At 38.9% G+C, this 18766-nt stretch overlaps 1 protein-coding gene across 1 annotated transcript in view; it reads left to right on the top strand.

Moving 5' to 3' along the window:
* Positions 1 to 18530, top strand: part of LOC126471436 (exostosin-2) — a 107984-nt gene extending 89454 nt beyond the window's left edge. The window contains exon 10 of the mRNA XM_050099597.1: positions 18044 to 18530. Within this exon, the coding sequence (XP_049955554.1) occupies positions 18044 to 18265 (222 nt within the window). The 3' untranslated portion in view covers positions 18266 to 18530. The remainder of the gene's footprint in view (positions 1 to 18043) is intronic.
* Positions 18531 to 18766: the final 236 nt, after the last annotated feature.

Below are 18766 nucleotides of genomic sequence, written 5' to 3'. Positions count from 1 at the left end.
GCTGGGTCAACAAAGCAGACTAACAAAACAAAGCCCAGAGTGGTGTGTGGAGAACATATGTGAAAAGACGAAAATGGAGAAGAAAATGTATAACAATTGGCTGAGGATGATGGACCTGGAGGCTAGAATAAAGAATGTGGATATAAGACAATGAAGATGAAAAGAAATTATTGATGGGATAAATTAGGTGTGAGAAGAAAGACATGTGAAGATAGACAGATGTATGGGGGGTACACAGGTGGCAGAAGCCTGGAAAACAGTGAGGAACTGAAGAAGAGATGTGAAAGAAGGGACAGATATAACAAAATCAGAATTTTATTGTCTTGTGTTGTACATATGTGAATCATTGATTTAAACTACAGGAGACTCATCAGAATAAATATTGTGACAGAGATACGTACAATGTGTCAAAAAAATCAATCTTAATTTTAAAAAATAATTTGAAATTTATTACCGTGCAAGGAAATCTTCATCATCTAAAAGTTTCATTAGTGAATAACAACATTTTTGCACTAGGCTGGTGCGTAATTTTATCTTCATAAATCTAGTTCCATACTGTGAAAGTTTTTCATTTTTAATTTATTATAAATATTCATTGCCATTTACTGAGGAGTCTGGGAGTATAGTTTTAGTCTACGAGACAGCAACATGAAATTATCTCGTTTCATGTGTCATACATGTGTTGAAAATGGTTTTCAATAAATAATTTTGGAATGGTACAGATAAAGACAAACAGTTCATAAATGTAAATATGCGGAATAGTGAAAATTTTTAGTTCTGTGAATAAAAGTTGGCATAACTGTCTAGGTTTAATATTACACATATTTCTAATAATAATCAGGAGAAACAAAACTGTCATTCTATGGATCAGTGTGTGGAGTGTCAGATCCTCTAATCGGGCAGGTAGCTTAGAAAATTTAAAAAGGGCAATAGATAGGTTAAAGTTATAGTGGTAATTAGTAAAGTTCAGTGGCAGGAGGAGCAGGACTTCTGGTCAGGTGGGTACAGGGTTATAAATACAAAATAAAATAGTTTTTTTTTTTATCATATGGCTAGGGCCCCCCATCGGGCAGGCTGTTTGCTGGGTGCCGGTCTTTCAATTTGACGCCACTTTGGCGACCTGCAGTTGATGAGGATGATAGGATGATGATGATGATGATGATGATGACAGCACAACACCGAGTCCCTGGGTGGAGAAAATTCCCCTCCCAGCCGGGAATCGAACCTGGGCCCAGAGGATTGACAATCCGTCACGCTGACAATTCTGCTACTGGAGGCGGACAAAATAGGGGTAATGCATGAATATGTTTAATAATGAATAAGAAAATAGGAATGCTGATAAGCTACTGTGAACAGCATAGTGAACACATTATCGTAGCCAAGATCGACACAAAGCCCACACCCTCCACAGTAATACAAGTTTCTGTGCCAGCTAGCTCTGTAGATGATGAAAAGATTGAAGAAATGTATGGTGGGATAAATGAAATTATTCAAATAGTTAAGGGAGATGAAAATGTGACAGTCATGGGCGATTTGAATTCGGTAGTAGGAAAAGGAAGAGAAGGAAAAATAGTAGCTGAATATGGTTTGTGGGAAAGGAATAAAAGAGGAAACCATTTGGTAGAACTTTGCACAGAGCATGTTGTAATCGTAGCTAACACTTGGTTCAAGAATGTTGTAAGAAGGTTGTATATGTGGAAGACCTGGAGACACCAGAAGGTTTCAGATTGATAATATAACGGTAAGAAAGAGATTTCGGATCCAGATATAAACCTGTAAGAAATTTCCAGGGGCGGATGTGGACTCTGAGCGCAATTTATTATTTGCGAACTGTAGATTAAAATTGAAGAAATGGCAAAAATGTAGGAAATTAAGGAGATAGGACCTGGATAAACTGAAGTAACCAGTTTAAGAGGGAATATTGGGTAACGATTGACAAGAACATGGGAAATGACTACTGTAGAAGGGAAATGGGTAGCTTTGAGAGATGATATAGTGAAGGCAGAGGAACAAATAGGTAAAAAGATGAGAGCTAGTGGAAATCCTCTGGTAAACAAGAGATATTGAATTTAACTGATGAAAGGAGAAAGTATAAAAATGCAGTAAATGAAGTAGGTGAAAGGGAATACAAATGTCTAAAAAATGGGATTGACAGGTCATGAAAATTGGCTAAGCAGGAATGGTTAGAGGACAAATATAAGGCTTTAGAAGCATATATCACTAAAGGAAAGATAGATACTGCCTACAGGAAAAGTAAAGAGAACTTAGGAGAAAAGAGAACGACCTGTATGAACGTCAAGAAGTCAGATGGAAAACCAGTCCTAAGGAAAAAGGGGAAAGCTGAAAAGTGGAAGTAGTGTATAGGGGGTCTGTACAAGGAAGATGTACTTGAGGACAATATTATAGAAATGGAAGAGGATGTAGATGAAGATGAAATGGGAGATGTGATTCTGCGTTAAGAATTTGACAGAGAACTGAAAGACCTAAGCCGAAACAAGGCCCTGAAAGTAGACGACATTCCGTTAGAACTACTGATAGCCTTGGGAGAACAAGTCATGACAAAACTATTCCATGTAGTGAGCAAAATGTATGAGACAAGCAAAATTTCATCATATTTCAAGAATAATATTATAATTCCAATTCCAAAGAAAGCAGGTGTTGACAGATGTGAATATTACTGAACTATCAGTTCAATAAGTCATGGTTGCAAAATACTAACATGAATTCTTTGTAGAAGGATGGAAAAACTGGTACAAGCCAACCTTAGGAAGAGCAGTTTTAATTCCCAAGAAAAGTAGGAACATGCGAGGCAATACTGACCCTACGACTTCTCATTAAAGATAGGTTAAGAAAAGGCAAACCTACATTTATAGTGTTTGAAGACTTGGAGAAAGCTTTTGAAATTGTTGACTGGGATACGTTCATTGAAATTCTGGGGTAGGAGAGGTAAAATACTAGGACCAAAAGGCTATTTACAACTTGTACAGAAACCAGGTGGCAGTTATAGGAATCAAGGAGGCATGAAAGGGAAGCAGTGGTTGGGAAGGGAGTGAGACAGGGCTGTAGCCTGTTGCAATGTTATTCAATCTGTACATTGAGCAAGTAGTAAAGGAAACCAAAGAAAAATTTGTAGTAGTGTTTAAAGTCCAGTGAGAAGAAATCAAAACTTTGAGATTTGCCAATGACATTTTAATTTTGTCAGAGACAGCAAAGGACTTGGAAGAATAGTTGAATGGAATGGACAGTGTCTTGAAAGGAGGATATGAAATGAACAGCCAGCTGGTGTGGCCGAGCGGTTCTGGAACCACAGGACCACTGCGGTCGCAGGTTCGAATCCTGCCTCGGCATGGATGTGTGTGATGTCCTTAGGTTAGTTAGGTTTAAGTGGTTCTACGTTCTAGGGGACTGATGACCTCAGATGTTAAGTCCCATAGTGCTCAGAGCCATTTGAACCATTTTTTGAAATGAACATCAACAAAAGCAAAATAAGGGTAATGGAATGTAGAGAATTAAATCAGGTGGTGCTGAAGGAATTAGATAAGGAAATGAGACATTGAGAGTAGTGGAAGTAAAATTACTGATGATGGCTGAAGTAGAGAGGATATAAAATGTACTGACAATGACAAGAAAAGTGTTTGTGAAGAAGAGAAATTTGTTGACATAGAGTATAGATTTAAGTGTCAGAAAGTCTTTTCTGAAAGTATAGAGTGTAGCCATGTTTGGATGTGAAATGTGGATGATAAACGATTTAGACAAGAAGAGAACAGAAGCTTTTGAAATGTGGTGCTACAGAAGAATGCTGAAGATTAAATGGGTAGAGCATGTAACTAAGGGGGAGGTATTGAATACAGTTTGGAAGCAAAGAAATATGTGGCGCAACCTGATTAGAAGAAGGAATTGGTTGGTATGGCACATTCTGAGACCTCGGGGGATCACCAGTTTAATACTGGAAGGAAGTGTGGGAGGTAAAAATAGTAGAGGGAAACCAGGAGTGAATGCAGTAAGCAGATTCAGGCGGATGTAGGTTACAAGTAGTTGCATGAAACCAGTCTTTGGACTGAAGACCCCAGCAACAAAAAGAATAACAACAACGCTTTTAAAATAATAATATTCTGTTTACACTACTTGCATTCCCCGAAAAGATTTATTCTGTATCTTACAATAGATTCATAATAGCTATGGCAAAAAACTTTCCTAGTGTCCATGTCACTTGCATAAGATAATATTCTCATTGTGAATGCAAGACTGATTAGCTTGTTTGGCCAAGTAGCTTACACGAGAAGACCAGGAATTTTTTTCTAGAAATATCCCCAGGAGTTTGACAGTTTCTGCTCCCCGAAGTTCCTAATTTTTATGGGTAGTTGGGAAGTCACTTGATTTTGTTTAGTTTTAAACTGTATAAAAGTTTTTTATATTTAATTTTAATAAATTTACATCAAACCAATGCTCTAAACGATTTAGGGTGTCAGTGACTCTTTAAGGAATGTGTTCTATGGTCGCAATTTCACTAAGTGTGGATGTGTTGTCTGCAAATAAAACTGCATGGCATGTTATATTTTGAGGTAAATAATTTACATAAAATAAAAACTGCATTGATTCTGAGATGGAACATTATGGGACTCCCTGTACAGTGATTTTTCCATTATTGGCATTAGAGAATCGTTTCAAGATACTGCTTATGGAAGAGAGAACCAGATGTAAGGCCATACATATGGATTTCAAGAACGAATTGTCTGTGTGAAATGTAGACCCAATAACTGCAGCGGAAGTAGGAAGATTTGTTAAAGTAATGGAAAATCTCCTGGATCAGGTAGCATACCAATAGAATTACTGTAGCATGGGCTGAAGGTTTTTGAGAATGTTTGAGTAAATTGTTTAATGCATGCATGTTAGAGGGAGAAAAAGGGCCCAAAGAAAGAAATTTGCAATATCTAAGTCCAATTTAAAAGAAAGGTAGTAAGAAGGTGTTTGGAAATTATCACCTTCTCTGTTGGTAGTTTGTATGGTCAAGTTCTAAAGGGTGGGATAGAGAGGATGTTGAGGGACATTGAGGAGGAAATGAATTCTAGAAGGGAAGATCTTGTAATGACAACATTTTTATTTTGAGACAACTAATGCCAAACAGACTGGAAAGGAAACTGAGTAGCCATTGAGTGTTCATAGATCTTAAGGCATGTGACACAGTGCCACTGAAAAAACTGTTTTAGGTCTTAAGGGGGAGTGGGCCTAAAAGACAAATGTTAGAAGTATACAGGGTGTTACAAAAAGGTACGGCTAAACTTTCAGGAAACATTCCTCACACACAAATAAAGAAAAGATGTTACGTGGACATGTGTCCGGAAGCGCTTAATTTCCATGTTAGAGCTCATTTTAGTTTCGTCAGTATGTACTGTATGTCCTCGATTCACCGCCAGTTGGCCCAATTGAAGGAAGGTAATGTTGACTTCGGTGCTTGTGTTGACATGCGACTCATTGCTCTACAGTACTAGCATCAACAGGTTAGTGTTCATCATGAACGTGGTTTTGCAGTCAGTGCAATGTTTACAAATGCGGAGTTGGCAGATGCCCATTTGATGTATGGATTAGCACGGGGCAATAGCCATGGCGCGATATGTTTGTATCGAGACAGATTTCCAGAACGAAGGTGTCCCGACAGGAAGACGTTCGAAGCAATTGATCGGCATCTTAGGGAGCACGGAACATTCCAGCCTATGACTCGCAACTGGGGAAGACCTAGAACGACGAGGACACCTGCAATGGACGAGGCAATTCTTCGTGCAGTTGACGATAACCCTAATGTCAGCGTCAGAGAAGTTGCTGCTGTACAAGGTAACGTTGACCACGTCACTGTATGGAGAGTGCTACGGGAGAACCAGTTGTTTCTGTACCATGTACAGAGTGCAGGCACTATCAGCAGCTGATTGGTCTCCACAGGTACACTTCTGCGAATGGTTCATCCAACAATGTGTCAATCCTCATTTCAGTGCAAATGTTCTCTTTACGGATGAGGCTTCATTCCAACGTGATAAAATTGTAAATTTTCACAATCAACATCTGTGGGCTGACGAGAATCCGCACGCAATTGTGCAATCACGTCATCAACACAGATTTTCCGTGAATGTTTAGGCAGGCATTGTTGGTGATGTCTTGATTGGGCCCCATGTTCTTCCACCTACACTCAATGGAGCACGTTATCATGATTTCATACGGGATACTCTACCTGTGCTGCTGGAACATGTGCCTTTACAAGTACGACACAACATGTGGTTCATGCACGATGGAGCTCCTGCAAATTTCAGTCGAAGTGTCCGTACGCTTCTCAAACCGATGGATTGGTAGAGGCGGACCAATTTCGTGGCCTCCACACTCTCCTGACGTCAACCCCCTTGACTTTCATTTATGGGGGCATTTGAAAGCTCTTGTCTCCGCAACCCCGGTACCAAATATAGAGGCTCTTCGTGTTCGTATTGTGGACGGCTGTGATACAATAAGCCATTCTCCAGGGCTGCATCAGTGCATCAGGGATTCCATGTGATGGAGGGTGGATGCACGTATCCTCGCTAATGGAGGACATTTTGAACATTTCCTGTAACAAAGTGTTTGAAGTCACACTGGTACGTTCTGTTGCTGTGTGTTTCCATTCCATGATTAATGTGTTTTGAAGAGAAGTAATAAAATGAGCTCTAACATGGAAAGTAAGCATTTCCGGACACATGTCCACATAACATATTTTCTTTCTTTGTGTGTGAGGAATGTTTCCTGAAAGTTTGGCTGTACCTTTTTGTAACACCCTGTATACAAGCTATATAAGTTTGCAGAGCATTTGAGCAAATTGGGGAGTAAAATTTTGTCACAGCATTTCAAAATTACAAAAGAAGTAATGGAGGGATGCTGCTTGCCTCCAACATTGTTTAAAATATACATCCAGAAGGCCTCAGACTTCTAGAGTAGGAAATGTGCAGTTTTTGGCATTCAGATAACAAGGGATCTATGTATGTACACTTTTGTTCTTCATAGATCATCAGGTAGTGGTGGCTAGTGAGGAGGCTGATTTATGCTGAGAAAATTATTAGAAGAATATGATAAGTGGGGACTGAAAATAAATTTTGAAAATACTGAACAACTGTGCAGTGGAGAAAGTGTACAAAACATAATAGTAGATGGTCAGTACTTCAAGACACATGAAAATTTTAAATTTTATGAGTAGCCCATGAAAAAACAGCAATCCAGGAGCTAAACCCTTTGTTATGGTCTTCTCAGATAAGTTGGAAAGTGAAGAGGACGATGTATAAAAGTATCGCAGAGTCAATAAAAAAGAAATTAAGAATTGTAGAAATATCACATAGAATATCTCCACGAGACCACGTAATGAATACGAGAGCAGGTAAAAGGCGCAGACTTGAGACAGCTCACAGATAAAATATGAGAATGGCAGATCACCTGTTACGCTCTTACAATGTGATTGATCGGTGCCCAAAAATGATCTCCCCCTAGAGAAGAAGGAGAAGAGGAAGACTGAAGGTTGCCTTCTTACAAGAGGTAAGGGAGGTCATGAGAAAAAGAGAAAGAGAAGAAGACTAGGAAGCACGGGAAGATTGAAACCGATGGCAACAGATATGTGGGTTGCACGACAGCTCTAGAAATCTCACAGGAGAGAGAGGGGAGCAGGCAAGGGCAGAAAGAAGTGTGGTGTTGCAGGTACGGTTGGGGAAGGATGGCTGATGGCACCAAAGGAGGCAGCAAGTGTACGAATATAAATGTGGAGAGGAAGAGGTGGCAGCTATATGGGATAGGAATGTGGCACGCGGTATGGGCACGGGTACTGGCACCGGTGAGTTCGTGCAGCAGTGACGCGGAGAAGTGGATTGGGAGGGGGTGACGGAACAGAGGAATGGGAAACTGTAGGGAAGAGGGTGTGGGGATGAGTGAAGTTAAGGTCCTGGGGCTGTGTGGAGGTGGGTGTATGGCAAGGGGCTAGCAAAAATTGTGACTTTTCGCAATTAATACCAGATAAAGTGTGGAAGCCCATTTGAGAAATTAAGACAGGGACAGAACCCAGCCATGATGGTGTTTCAGTAGTAATTGTTAAAACTGAGTCAAATAGAAATGGAACGTAAAAAACATTTGTAGGATGTGCACAGCTAAAGGAAATTGCCTGAAACTGAAACTATGAAGGAGACAAACAACACACACAGAACTACAGACCTATCTGCTTCCTCTCCATAATGTTAAAATTATTCACAAAAATCATCAAGAGATGCATTAAAAAATTGGATTTTGATCCTTTGAACATGCTACAAATTGTAAATAAAATTAAAGAACTGAGCAATGAATATGAATTACCTCATTGAATTGGATTAATAGATTTTGAGAATGTTTTGACTCGATTTTGAGAAAACTAGGTAGTAACAGACCTTGAGGTATGAGACATTCATTTGACCTATGTTATTAAACCGAATGATATTTACACCAATGTTACATCTTCCATTAGACATCATGTGGCGACTGAAAAATTCAGAACTGAAAGAATAGTCAAGCAAAGGTGGATCATATCATCAAGGTGATTCTCTGCACCCCTAGAGGAAGTCTTCAAATTCGTAGACTGGGAAATTGGAGGAAAAATGAGTGTTAATGGAACATACTGAACCTCTTTCATTTTGCTTTGACATTATACTGTTTGCCTCTAATACAGATAATCTTCAACAGGTAAAGGACGAACTTAATAAGGTATGAAACTTTCCTGGCAGATTCCTGTGTGCCGGACCTAGACTCTAACTCGGGACCTTTCCCTTTTGCGGACAGGTGCTCTACCGACTGAGCTATCCGAGTACAACTCACGCCCTGTCCTCACAGCTTTACTTCTGCAAGTACCTCATCTCCTACCTCCCAAACTATACAGAAGCTCTCCTGTGGAGAGTTTTAATCTGCCAGGAAAGTTTCATTTCGGCGCACACTCTGCTTCAGAGTGAAAATCTCATTCTTAATAGGGTATGTTTGAAAGTAGGCCCGAAAATGTCATAGTAAGACTAAATTAATCATTAATCAACTCATTGAAAAGAAAATTCTACGCAATACCAGTGAGATTGTAGAGAAAGTAGATGGATTTTTGTATGTAGGGGAGTTGAAGGGAACTGGATGTTCACAAAAAAAGTAAAAAGTAGGGTAAAAGTTACCAGGAGTGCTTTTAAAACTAAACTTCCAGTGTGTCTGACATGTAAAGTTGTCAGTTGTGTGCGTTCCCAAGTTTGATCTATCACAATGAAGTTGGGACTTCGAATATTAAAAAACTATTAAAAATTGAAGATTGCTGAGTATGATTTATTGCATGCTGGAAGTAATTAGAAAAGACATGAAAACAAACAAATGGATCATTAAACAGGCTGAAGTGGAAGATTGAATAATGACTGAAATTCATCAGGTTACCTTCCATTAGGAACTTGGGTGCACTCAACAACTGTGATATGACTTTCAGATGATAGAGCACAGCAGTCAATTGCCCATTTCTTGCAGGTTTTATTTGGCAAATCTAGATATCACCTAGTGCCTAGCTTGAACATACTGTGACAGAAGCCCGAACAACAGGGGACTTGACACACTATAACATGCATTGATAATTGCTAGGCACTAGCTGAAATCTTGATTTGCCAAGTCAAACCTGCAAGAAAAGGATGACTGATTGCTGTGCTCTATCATCTACCTCTACATCTACATCATTCTTCGCAAGCCACCTAATGGTGTGTGGCGGAGGGTACTTTCGTTACCACTATCTGATCCCTCCAACCCTGTTCCATTCGCGAATAGTGTGAGGGAAGAAAGAGTGTTGGTAAGCCTCTGTATTGGCTCTAATTTCTCAAATTTTGTACTCGTGGTCAATACGCGAGATGTGTGTGAGGGGAAGTAATATGTTGTCCGACTTATCCTGAAAAGTGCTGTCCCAAAATTTCAATAGTAAATCTCCCCATGATGCACAACACGTCTCTTGTAATGTCTGCCAATGAAGTTTGTTTACCATCTCTGTAACACTCTCTCACCAGCTAAACGATCCTGTGATGAAATGCTCCACTCTTTGTTGGATCTTCTCTATCTCCTGTATCAGTCCTACCTGATAGGGATCCCAGACAGATGAAAAATATTCAAGAATTGAGCTAAGAAGCACCTGATAAGCCACTTATTTTGTGGACGAGTTACATTTCCTTAAGATTCTTCCAATGAATCTGAGTCTGGTATCTGCTTTTCCCACTATCTGTTTTACGTGGTCATTCCACTTGAGGTCACTGTGGATAGTTATGCCTTGATACTTTACGGCAGATGCTGTCTCCAGCTGTTTTTAATCAATAGTGTAGCTGTACAGTACTGGATTTCTTTCCCTATGTATGTGCAATATGTTACATTTATTTACCTTCAGGGTCAACTGCCAGAGCCTGCACCATTCATCAATTCTCTGCAGGTCGTTCTGCAAACTGCGTCATCTGTGAATAGCCTTAAAGAGCATCCAACGCAAATTGAAAATCTGCTCTGATACTCCATAAGCTTGTAATTTTTTCATTAAACAGCAATGTGGGACAGTGTCAAATGCCTTACTGAAATCGAGGAACATGGCATCAACCTGAGTGCCGTTGTCCACTGCGCTGTGGATCTCATCGAGGAACAGAGCGAGCTGAGTTTCGCAGGATCTCTGTTTGTGAAATCCATGGTGATTTTCATAGAGGAGATGTTCATTTTCCAAGCACATCATAATTCTTGAGCATAAAACATGTTCCATAATTCTACAACAGATTGACATAAACGATATGGGTCTGTAATTGTTTGGATCTGCCTTACAGCCTTACTTAAAAATGGGAGTGAACTGTGCTTTTTTCCAATCGTTAGGTACCTGTCATTGCTCAAGTGATCTACAATAAATTACTGCTAGAAGGGGAGCAAGTTTTCCTCATAATCTTTATAGAATCTTATAGGTATCTCATATGGTCTGATGCTTTACCTCTACTAAGCAATTGTAGCTGCCTTTCAGCTCCACGATCGGTTATCTCAATATCTGCCATTTCAATGTTCATATGAAGATTGAAAGGAGGGACTGTGTTATGATCTTCCACAGTGAAACAACTTCGGAAGACCGAATTCAGTATTTCAGCCTTCTCTCCGTTAGCTTCCATTTCGTTGTTGGTGTGGTCGCTGAAAGATTGAATAGATGATTTTCACCCACTTACTGGTTTTACATACAACCAAAATCTCTTAGGGCTTTTACTCAATTCGGTTGACAACATCTTGCTTTCAAAATCATTGAACACTTCTCTCATTCCTCTCCTTACGTTCATTTTCACTTCGTTCAGCTTTTGTTTGTCAGCTAGGTTTTTACTTCTCTTGAATCTGAGATGAAGTGCTCTTTGTTTATGTGGCACTTCTATAACATGGCTATTAAACCATGGTGGATCTTTCCCATTCCTTAAAACCTTACTCAGAACTACTTATCGAGGGCATATTGGATGATGACTTTGAATTTTTTCCATTTGTTCTCCACATCTTCATCCTCATCACTGAATATTTGATGCTGACTGCTGAGATATTCTGAAATTTATATCCTGTCACCCTTGCTGAGCAAATATATCTTCCTACCTTTCTTAACTTTCCTTTTAGCACCCATTGTTATAGATGCTGTCACAGTCTTATGATCACTGATACCTTACTCTACAGTAACTAATTTGATAAGTTCAGGTCTGTTTGTTGCCAGGAGGTCTCAGGCGTTACCCTCATGAGTTGGTTCTGTAACTATCTGCTCAAAGTCATTTTTGGACAAGACATCTAGAACAATGCCACATGAATCCCTGTCTCTGGTGCCAATTTTGGTGGCATAACACTCATAATCTATACCTAGCAAGTTGAAGTCACCTCCTATTACAACAGCATGATCAGGAAAATTACTAATGCTATTCTGCAAGTTCTCTCTGAAGCGCTCTATAGCTACAGGTTCTGACCCAGGTGGTGTATAAAAGCATCCGATCACCAATTTTGAGCGTTCTTTGATGCTCAATTTCACCCAAATTAATTCACATTCAGAATCCGTGATAACCTTGCTAGATTTTATTGAGTTTTTACTGCAATAAACACGCTGCCACCTTTGGTGACTAACCTATCCTTACGACAAACATTCCAATCAAAACTTAGGATTTGGTTGTCATTGACGTCTGGTTTCAACCAGCTTTCTTTTCCCAATACTATCTGTGCATTATAACCTTCAGTAAGTGATACTAATTCTGGGACCTTTCCTTGGATGCTCCTGCAGTTAACTAAATTCATATTAATCTTTTCTATCTCTGATTTGCGAGTAACCAAGACTCTCTGAGGTCACTGTGGCTGATTTAACAGGCAAATTGTCTTTGATCCCAAGGAAGGGATTCTCTAACCTAAAAAAGCCCCACTCACACTCCACTACCATATTAGGTGCTTCATGTGAGTAGTGCTCACCCGACTTATTACGGGGAACCTGAAATTTGGCACCCAATAGCAGAGGTCAAGAAATTCGCATCCGATACCACTGCTGAGTTATCTGAGCCTCTGGTTTAGACCTTCCACTCTGCTCCAAACCAGAGGACTGCGGTATGATGCTACAAATTGACAGCTTAGCATACACCTCGCATCTGTTGCTAGTTGCATTCACCAAATGAACCAGCTGCCGAAAGGAGCCGAGGATGGCCTCAGAACACAAGCAGCAGATGTCATTCACGCAGACATGTGCCACTACATGCAGCCGAGTGCACCCATTGTGCTCAATTGCTGCTGGCAGGGCCGCCTCCACATGACAAATGAGACCGCCTTGCCTGCTATCTCCCTGAGGGGCTCCATCACCCACCTAACATTGGAGCACGCAATGACAAGCATACCCACCCTATATACTTGTCCGGACTGGGCAGGAAAATCAACCACTGGCCTAACAGGAGAGGCATCCCATGCTGGCTTGGAGTTATCAGCAGCACTGGGTAGCACCTCGTATCTGTTGCTAAGACATAGGGAGCCAGCTGAATGACCTGCTCCCTCTTTCACCTTCCCTCTAGTGATACGCGAACCCACCACTGTCTGCCACCCACTCTGGAGCGAAGACGGACCAGTCAGATGTTGGGTATCAGAAGCTGCTGCAACATCCGGGTCACGAGGGGATTCCAGTGGCACCAAAGTTGTTGCAGGTCTCGTCACTGGCGCCTCGATGTTACTGCAACTTTGAGCATTTGCTAGAAGCTTGTCAATGATAGCCAACACAGCTTCCAGCTGTTTACGGACATCAGTCAACTCTCCTTGTGTCTGCTCACAACAAGCACAGTCCCTAGCCATATCGTACTGTGTATAAAATAGATATAATGTATCAAATGGCACTACTGAGTTTGAAATGTATACAAAATATACCAAAGGAGAGTAAAGTAACAGTAAAAATTGCTGTGCAGATTTGTCACTGTACTCTGAGACTCCAAGCTATTAAACGGAAATAAATTGCTCTACTGGAGTTGATGTATTTACAGATACCTGTTATTAGAAACCCTGTTTATCAAGAAGTTACTGCACTAGGTAAATATTCAAACCAGAATGCACTGATCTGTACTGTATGCTGTCTATTAGCACAAAATTAAAACCTAGTTGCATGAAGGAGTTTCTGGCAATGGGAAAATTTACACTAGGGAGCCACCCTACACAAGGATATTCACAAAACTTACAAAAAACAAAAGCTTTGATTAATTTTCTAACCACTAGTCTACACAGTAAAATACACACATATAGTTCACTTCTTTCCAGAAGAAAGTGAAAGAAAACAAAGACTAAATTGAATTAATGTTTATCAGACAACTGCTGCTGCTACTGCTGCTGCTGGTGGCACTGCTGTGCATCCTCTTAGCTCAGCAGCTGCTGCTACACTGAGTATGGAGCCTGTAGTCAATGGTCACTTACTCAACTGAGTCACAGGACGGGTGACGTAGTGGTCTGGCGGTGGGTAAATGTACACCAGGAAGGTGCCCTACACAAGGATATTCACAAGACTTACGCAAAAACAAAAACTATGATTAGTTTTCTAACCACTAGTCTACAAAGTAAAATATGCACGTATAGTTCACTTTTTTGCAGAAGAAAGTGATAAAAACAAAGACTAAATTAATTTGCTATTTATCAGACAACTGCTGCTGCTGGTGGCGCTGCAGTGCATCCTCTCGTCTCGGTGGTTTCCGCTATATTGAAATCATTTGAAAGATTGAAATTCAGATGGGAGCAGCATGTAGGCAAATGGATGATACCTGATGGAAGTTCTTTGTTGTATTTTGAGAGAGAAATAAAGACTGAAATGACATCCTAATGAATGGAGATATATAACATTAGAAAACATGCAGTAATAACATGCGAATACTTATTGCTAAAGACTGTAAAAATATGCTTAAGTCTAGAGGTGGTATTATCTAGGAGTGGATTTGAAGCTGCTGTTGGTAAATACTAATAAGCAATATGAGATGGGATGAACATTTTAGGTCAGTGATACGAAAGGTAAATGGAAGACTTCAGTTTGTTAGGGCGGCTCTGGAAAATTGCAGCGTATCACAAGAGGATGCCACAATTGCCAATTCTGGAGTACCCCTTCAATCTTTGGAGTCATTATTAAATAACAGGAGATGTCAAAGGAAATCAGACAAACACTGGTTGTTACTAACTTATAAGATGATCATTTGTGTGCCCTAATCGACCCACAGGATCACGTTGGAGTACATGCCCTTTCGGAACTGTAACATTTCGTGCCACACTCTCATGATAGGCAATAAACTTCAGAGACCTAAGGCTTTGTAGTTTTGTATAATGTAAAGCACTGTAAAAACTCTTGCTAGCATTTTCTACATCTCACAAATTCATCACACAGACCCTTGTCTTTCCCACAAATACTGTCCATGACAGCTCACGTATAACTGTGTCAAAGTAGAATACAGATTTTCCATAACTAATAAGAAATGATTCGTGTCATTTTCAAAACAGAATTCCTTTTAGGAACAAATCCATGCTTCAGAATGAAGGAATGGCCACCAAAGCCAAAAAGTACATTGACTAAACTTCATTACTCAATTGAGCTCTCTCTCTCTCTCTCTCTCTCTCTCTCTCTCTCTCTCTGTCTCTCTTTCTGTGTGTGTGTGTGTGTGTGTGTGTGTGTGTGTGTGTGGGCGCGCGCGCGCAAGACTAAAGAAAGAAATAAAACTTAGTCATAACTGTCTTGTCTTGATGTCCATTACTAACAATACAACACTGACATGTTAAAATTTCAGAAACAATGTGCTGCTTCCGTTTTTATTAAGGATTATACAAAGAAAGACATTGATGATGGACATGTTAAGCAGCAGTGCAGCTTTGCACATGAAGTTGTAGTACTTAGAAGTAGTTGTTAGTAGTCGTAGAACTGAATCTAATGAGTATTTCATTATAGGTACTGCAAAAACTTTCAGCATCAAAATATTTCTCATTTGATTTTAGAAACTTGAAGAGATGGCACTAGAATAATAAAAGACACACAACAGGTTGTTCACCTGCAAAGTTTAAGAAGAAATGCAGTTGTTACATCCAAATATATGTTTCTTAACATTAACGCACTGGTTAACAGTACATCCTAATGTATTTCTGTGAGAGGAAAGTAACATGTTTAAAGCCAATAATTTTCAAATCAATATGGTGCATTTTAAAGCTCTTGGAGTGATAATTTATGACCATGGTGATATTTAAAGTGTGTTTCATTCTGGTTTCAAATCTAATTTTGATTTTTCTGTGTCCTGTAATTTTTTTGTACAAATCATGTCTGAAGTTCTAGCTGGAATCCCATTTTTTCTAATGGGATTTTTTAAAATTACATTATAAATAAATTGTATTGTGTACCTTATGTAGAATCATTGTACACTGAATTAGAGTACACAGTGGTACATGTTCACTTAAAATGCTAATAATTATTATGAAAACACAACATATGTATGAGAATTTAATTGCCCTTCACTGATTTCAGTGCAAAAAGTTCTTTCTGACATGGAGGAAATTTCTGTTTCTTGATTGTCTTCCTGCACCAATGTCATATCTCTTTAGCATAAAACAATAGTTAACCATCATGTTTGCATTCCATCTTCCCTGGTATCACTTCTCCATCACCTTGATGTCCTAGTGGAACCATTCTCCTTGTTTTTGACCAACATCGCCAAGGTTCGCAGGGAAAAAATCAATATGGGGCTATAGAAAATGCACCTTAATTTCATCAAACTCTGCAACATTATGTTAACCATGGTATTATAATTTGGATGTTTGTTGTTGCTCAGAAAGTTGGCCTCTACTTCTGTAAATGAAACCCTAGCCCTTTGTCCACTGGATCTGTTGTATTTTCAAACAAATTGTCTTTCATTAAATTTCTGATCTGTGACCCCACAAAGATCCCTTCTGTAAGTTTCTCATAAGACACAGTTGGAAATCTTGTTACCAAGTCAACACCTTTTGGAAGTGCTTTTGTGAACTGTGTCATTAGTCCAAGCTTAATGTGAAGAGGAGGTAATAGTTTCTTGCTTGGTTGAACAGTTGGTTCATTTATTATATTCTGTGAACCGGGTTGTAGGGTTTATCTTTCAGGCCAGCTAGTTGCCTTCCAATGCTTGCCTTTGGCTGGTTGTTCCACTCATAAATGAAACATGGCATATTTGTGTAGCTGGATTGTTGACAGGGCAACATATCAACTACTTTCAAATCCCCACATATTGTCCAAGGATGTTTTTCATAGTTCACTTATCCCAACTCAGCATTGAGATTTACAAATGTCCTCTTATGGTATACTGAGCCCAACATATTTCTGTTATGTAAAAGTCCACATTTCAGGCTGTTCTGATGAGTCTATAAATGACCTCCACTGACTTGGATCATAAGTAAATTCAATAAACTGAGAATATTACACAAAAAACCATATGATCTTCTTTAAAGAATTTTATTTATTTCTTTTCTGTGTTTCTGTACCGAGAGAACAGTAATCAAGAAGGTGGTTTTGCTTTCAGTCTTAACCCAAGCAGTTCAGTGGCATCTTTTGTCAGATTCAAGTCACGAGTTAAATCATTCAGTTTGTTTTGACTAAATAATTCTGGTGCAGAATCTTCTTTCAGCTTTTAATCATCACTATCATTGCATTCATTGTCGCACCTCCATTGCAAATCTTGAAGAATGGAAGATAGAATTGAATAGGGAGAGATTCATTATACATAACTGATTGTAAGGAGAAAAGTTAAGATATTTTATATGATTCTTACTTTTTATGGTATGACCTTCAGTGTTAACCATAAAAAAATTTAAAAAAATTCACAGGATTTTGCAGCTACCTCCAAACCATGGGAATTGCAAAAGGCATTGATTTCTGCATAGTCTGTATCCCTCAACATATGTCCGCATACCTTGTGTGGTGCCGAACTTTTGTCTTGATCACCAAGCTTTATACCAAGTAGTAATAGACATTTATCACAAAACTGTTAATGTCCTATCTTTGCTTAGCAATTACATAGCTACTACAAATATGAGATAATACTTTTGGGTTATTCAAACATTTGAGGGAACTCATTTTTAAGAAACAGTAAAACTACATACAGCAGCACAAATATAACCTCACAACACTATAGCTCATTGTTGACATGCTAAAGATTACCACCTAACAGCCAGATGGGTTTGAGAAGTGTTGTCAACTACTCCATCTTACTAAAATAAATTTCGCGTACTTGCAATCAAATTTCTGTCTATGGAACTTAGGTTTAAACAAAAGTGAGTTTACTTGATTTGTGAAAAATGTGATGGAAAAAAACTAGTAGCAGATTTGAAATGAGTACAAAAAAGTATTTCAGGAACAGTGAAAATTACACAAACATAAAAAAAACATGTTGCATAGTGTAATTGTAGCTTTTTGTTTTTGTTAAGCGTTGATACTGCAACTGGTATAGTCAAGCTCATGATCTAATGCTTCTTAAAACTCTCATTTGTTCATAATTTCAAAGTATATGATAATTGGGAACCTTTGTTCTTTCAGGTTACGCCAAGAAAGAAGTTTAAATGTCCAGAATGCACGAATACAGAAATGCTGTCAGCTGATCTCAATCATATGATGGAAAGATCACAGTGCATTGATAGATTTGCTGCAGTGTATGGAACAATGCCTCTTCAGACAGTTGAATTTAGAGCTGATCCTGTTTTATACAAGGACAATTTCCCTGAGAAACTAAAAAGATTCAATGACATTGGTAGTTTATAAGTGATTTTGTACATGTAGCGACACCATTAATTTTGAGGACTAGTGTAGTGCCTGTAGAACCAGTGATGAGATTATGTAAAATCCGCAGACACTAATAATGTACTGTTGTGTTTGGAAGGAACGTGGTACATTTCAGAAATATTTTTGTATAAAGAAAAAGGTCAAAAGTGTGCGAGTGAGTGAGCAACATTTTATACTCTTTTGTTTAAATTTTATTCATGTGTTGTGCCATAGAATTTTATTTATTAAAAGTTTCATTATAACAGTTTTATTATTATTGATAATTTCTCTATTGTTTTTGTGATTTTTATGTGTTTTCTTGCTCTACATTTTTTGTGCTTTAGATAAAAAGAAACAGGGAAAGCAGTATGATGTATTGGTTAGTCCAATAAATTACCATCCAGACGAAAACTGTACATTTGGATTCTGTCTATTGCAACAACAGTAATAGATTGTAAGTACAATGTGTGTCTGAAAATGCGGTGAATCATATCAAAACAA

Source organism: Schistocerca serialis, chromosome 3 (assembly GCF_023864345.2).
Source record: "Schistocerca serialis cubense isolate TAMUIC-IGC-003099 chromosome 3, iqSchSeri2.2, whole genome shotgun sequence".
NCBI classification, from domain to species: domain Eukaryota; kingdom Metazoa; phylum Arthropoda; class Insecta; order Orthoptera; family Acrididae; genus Schistocerca; species Schistocerca serialis.
Note: the sequence above shows the minus strand (reverse complement) of the source record. Positions and strands in the feature narration are given on the sequence as shown.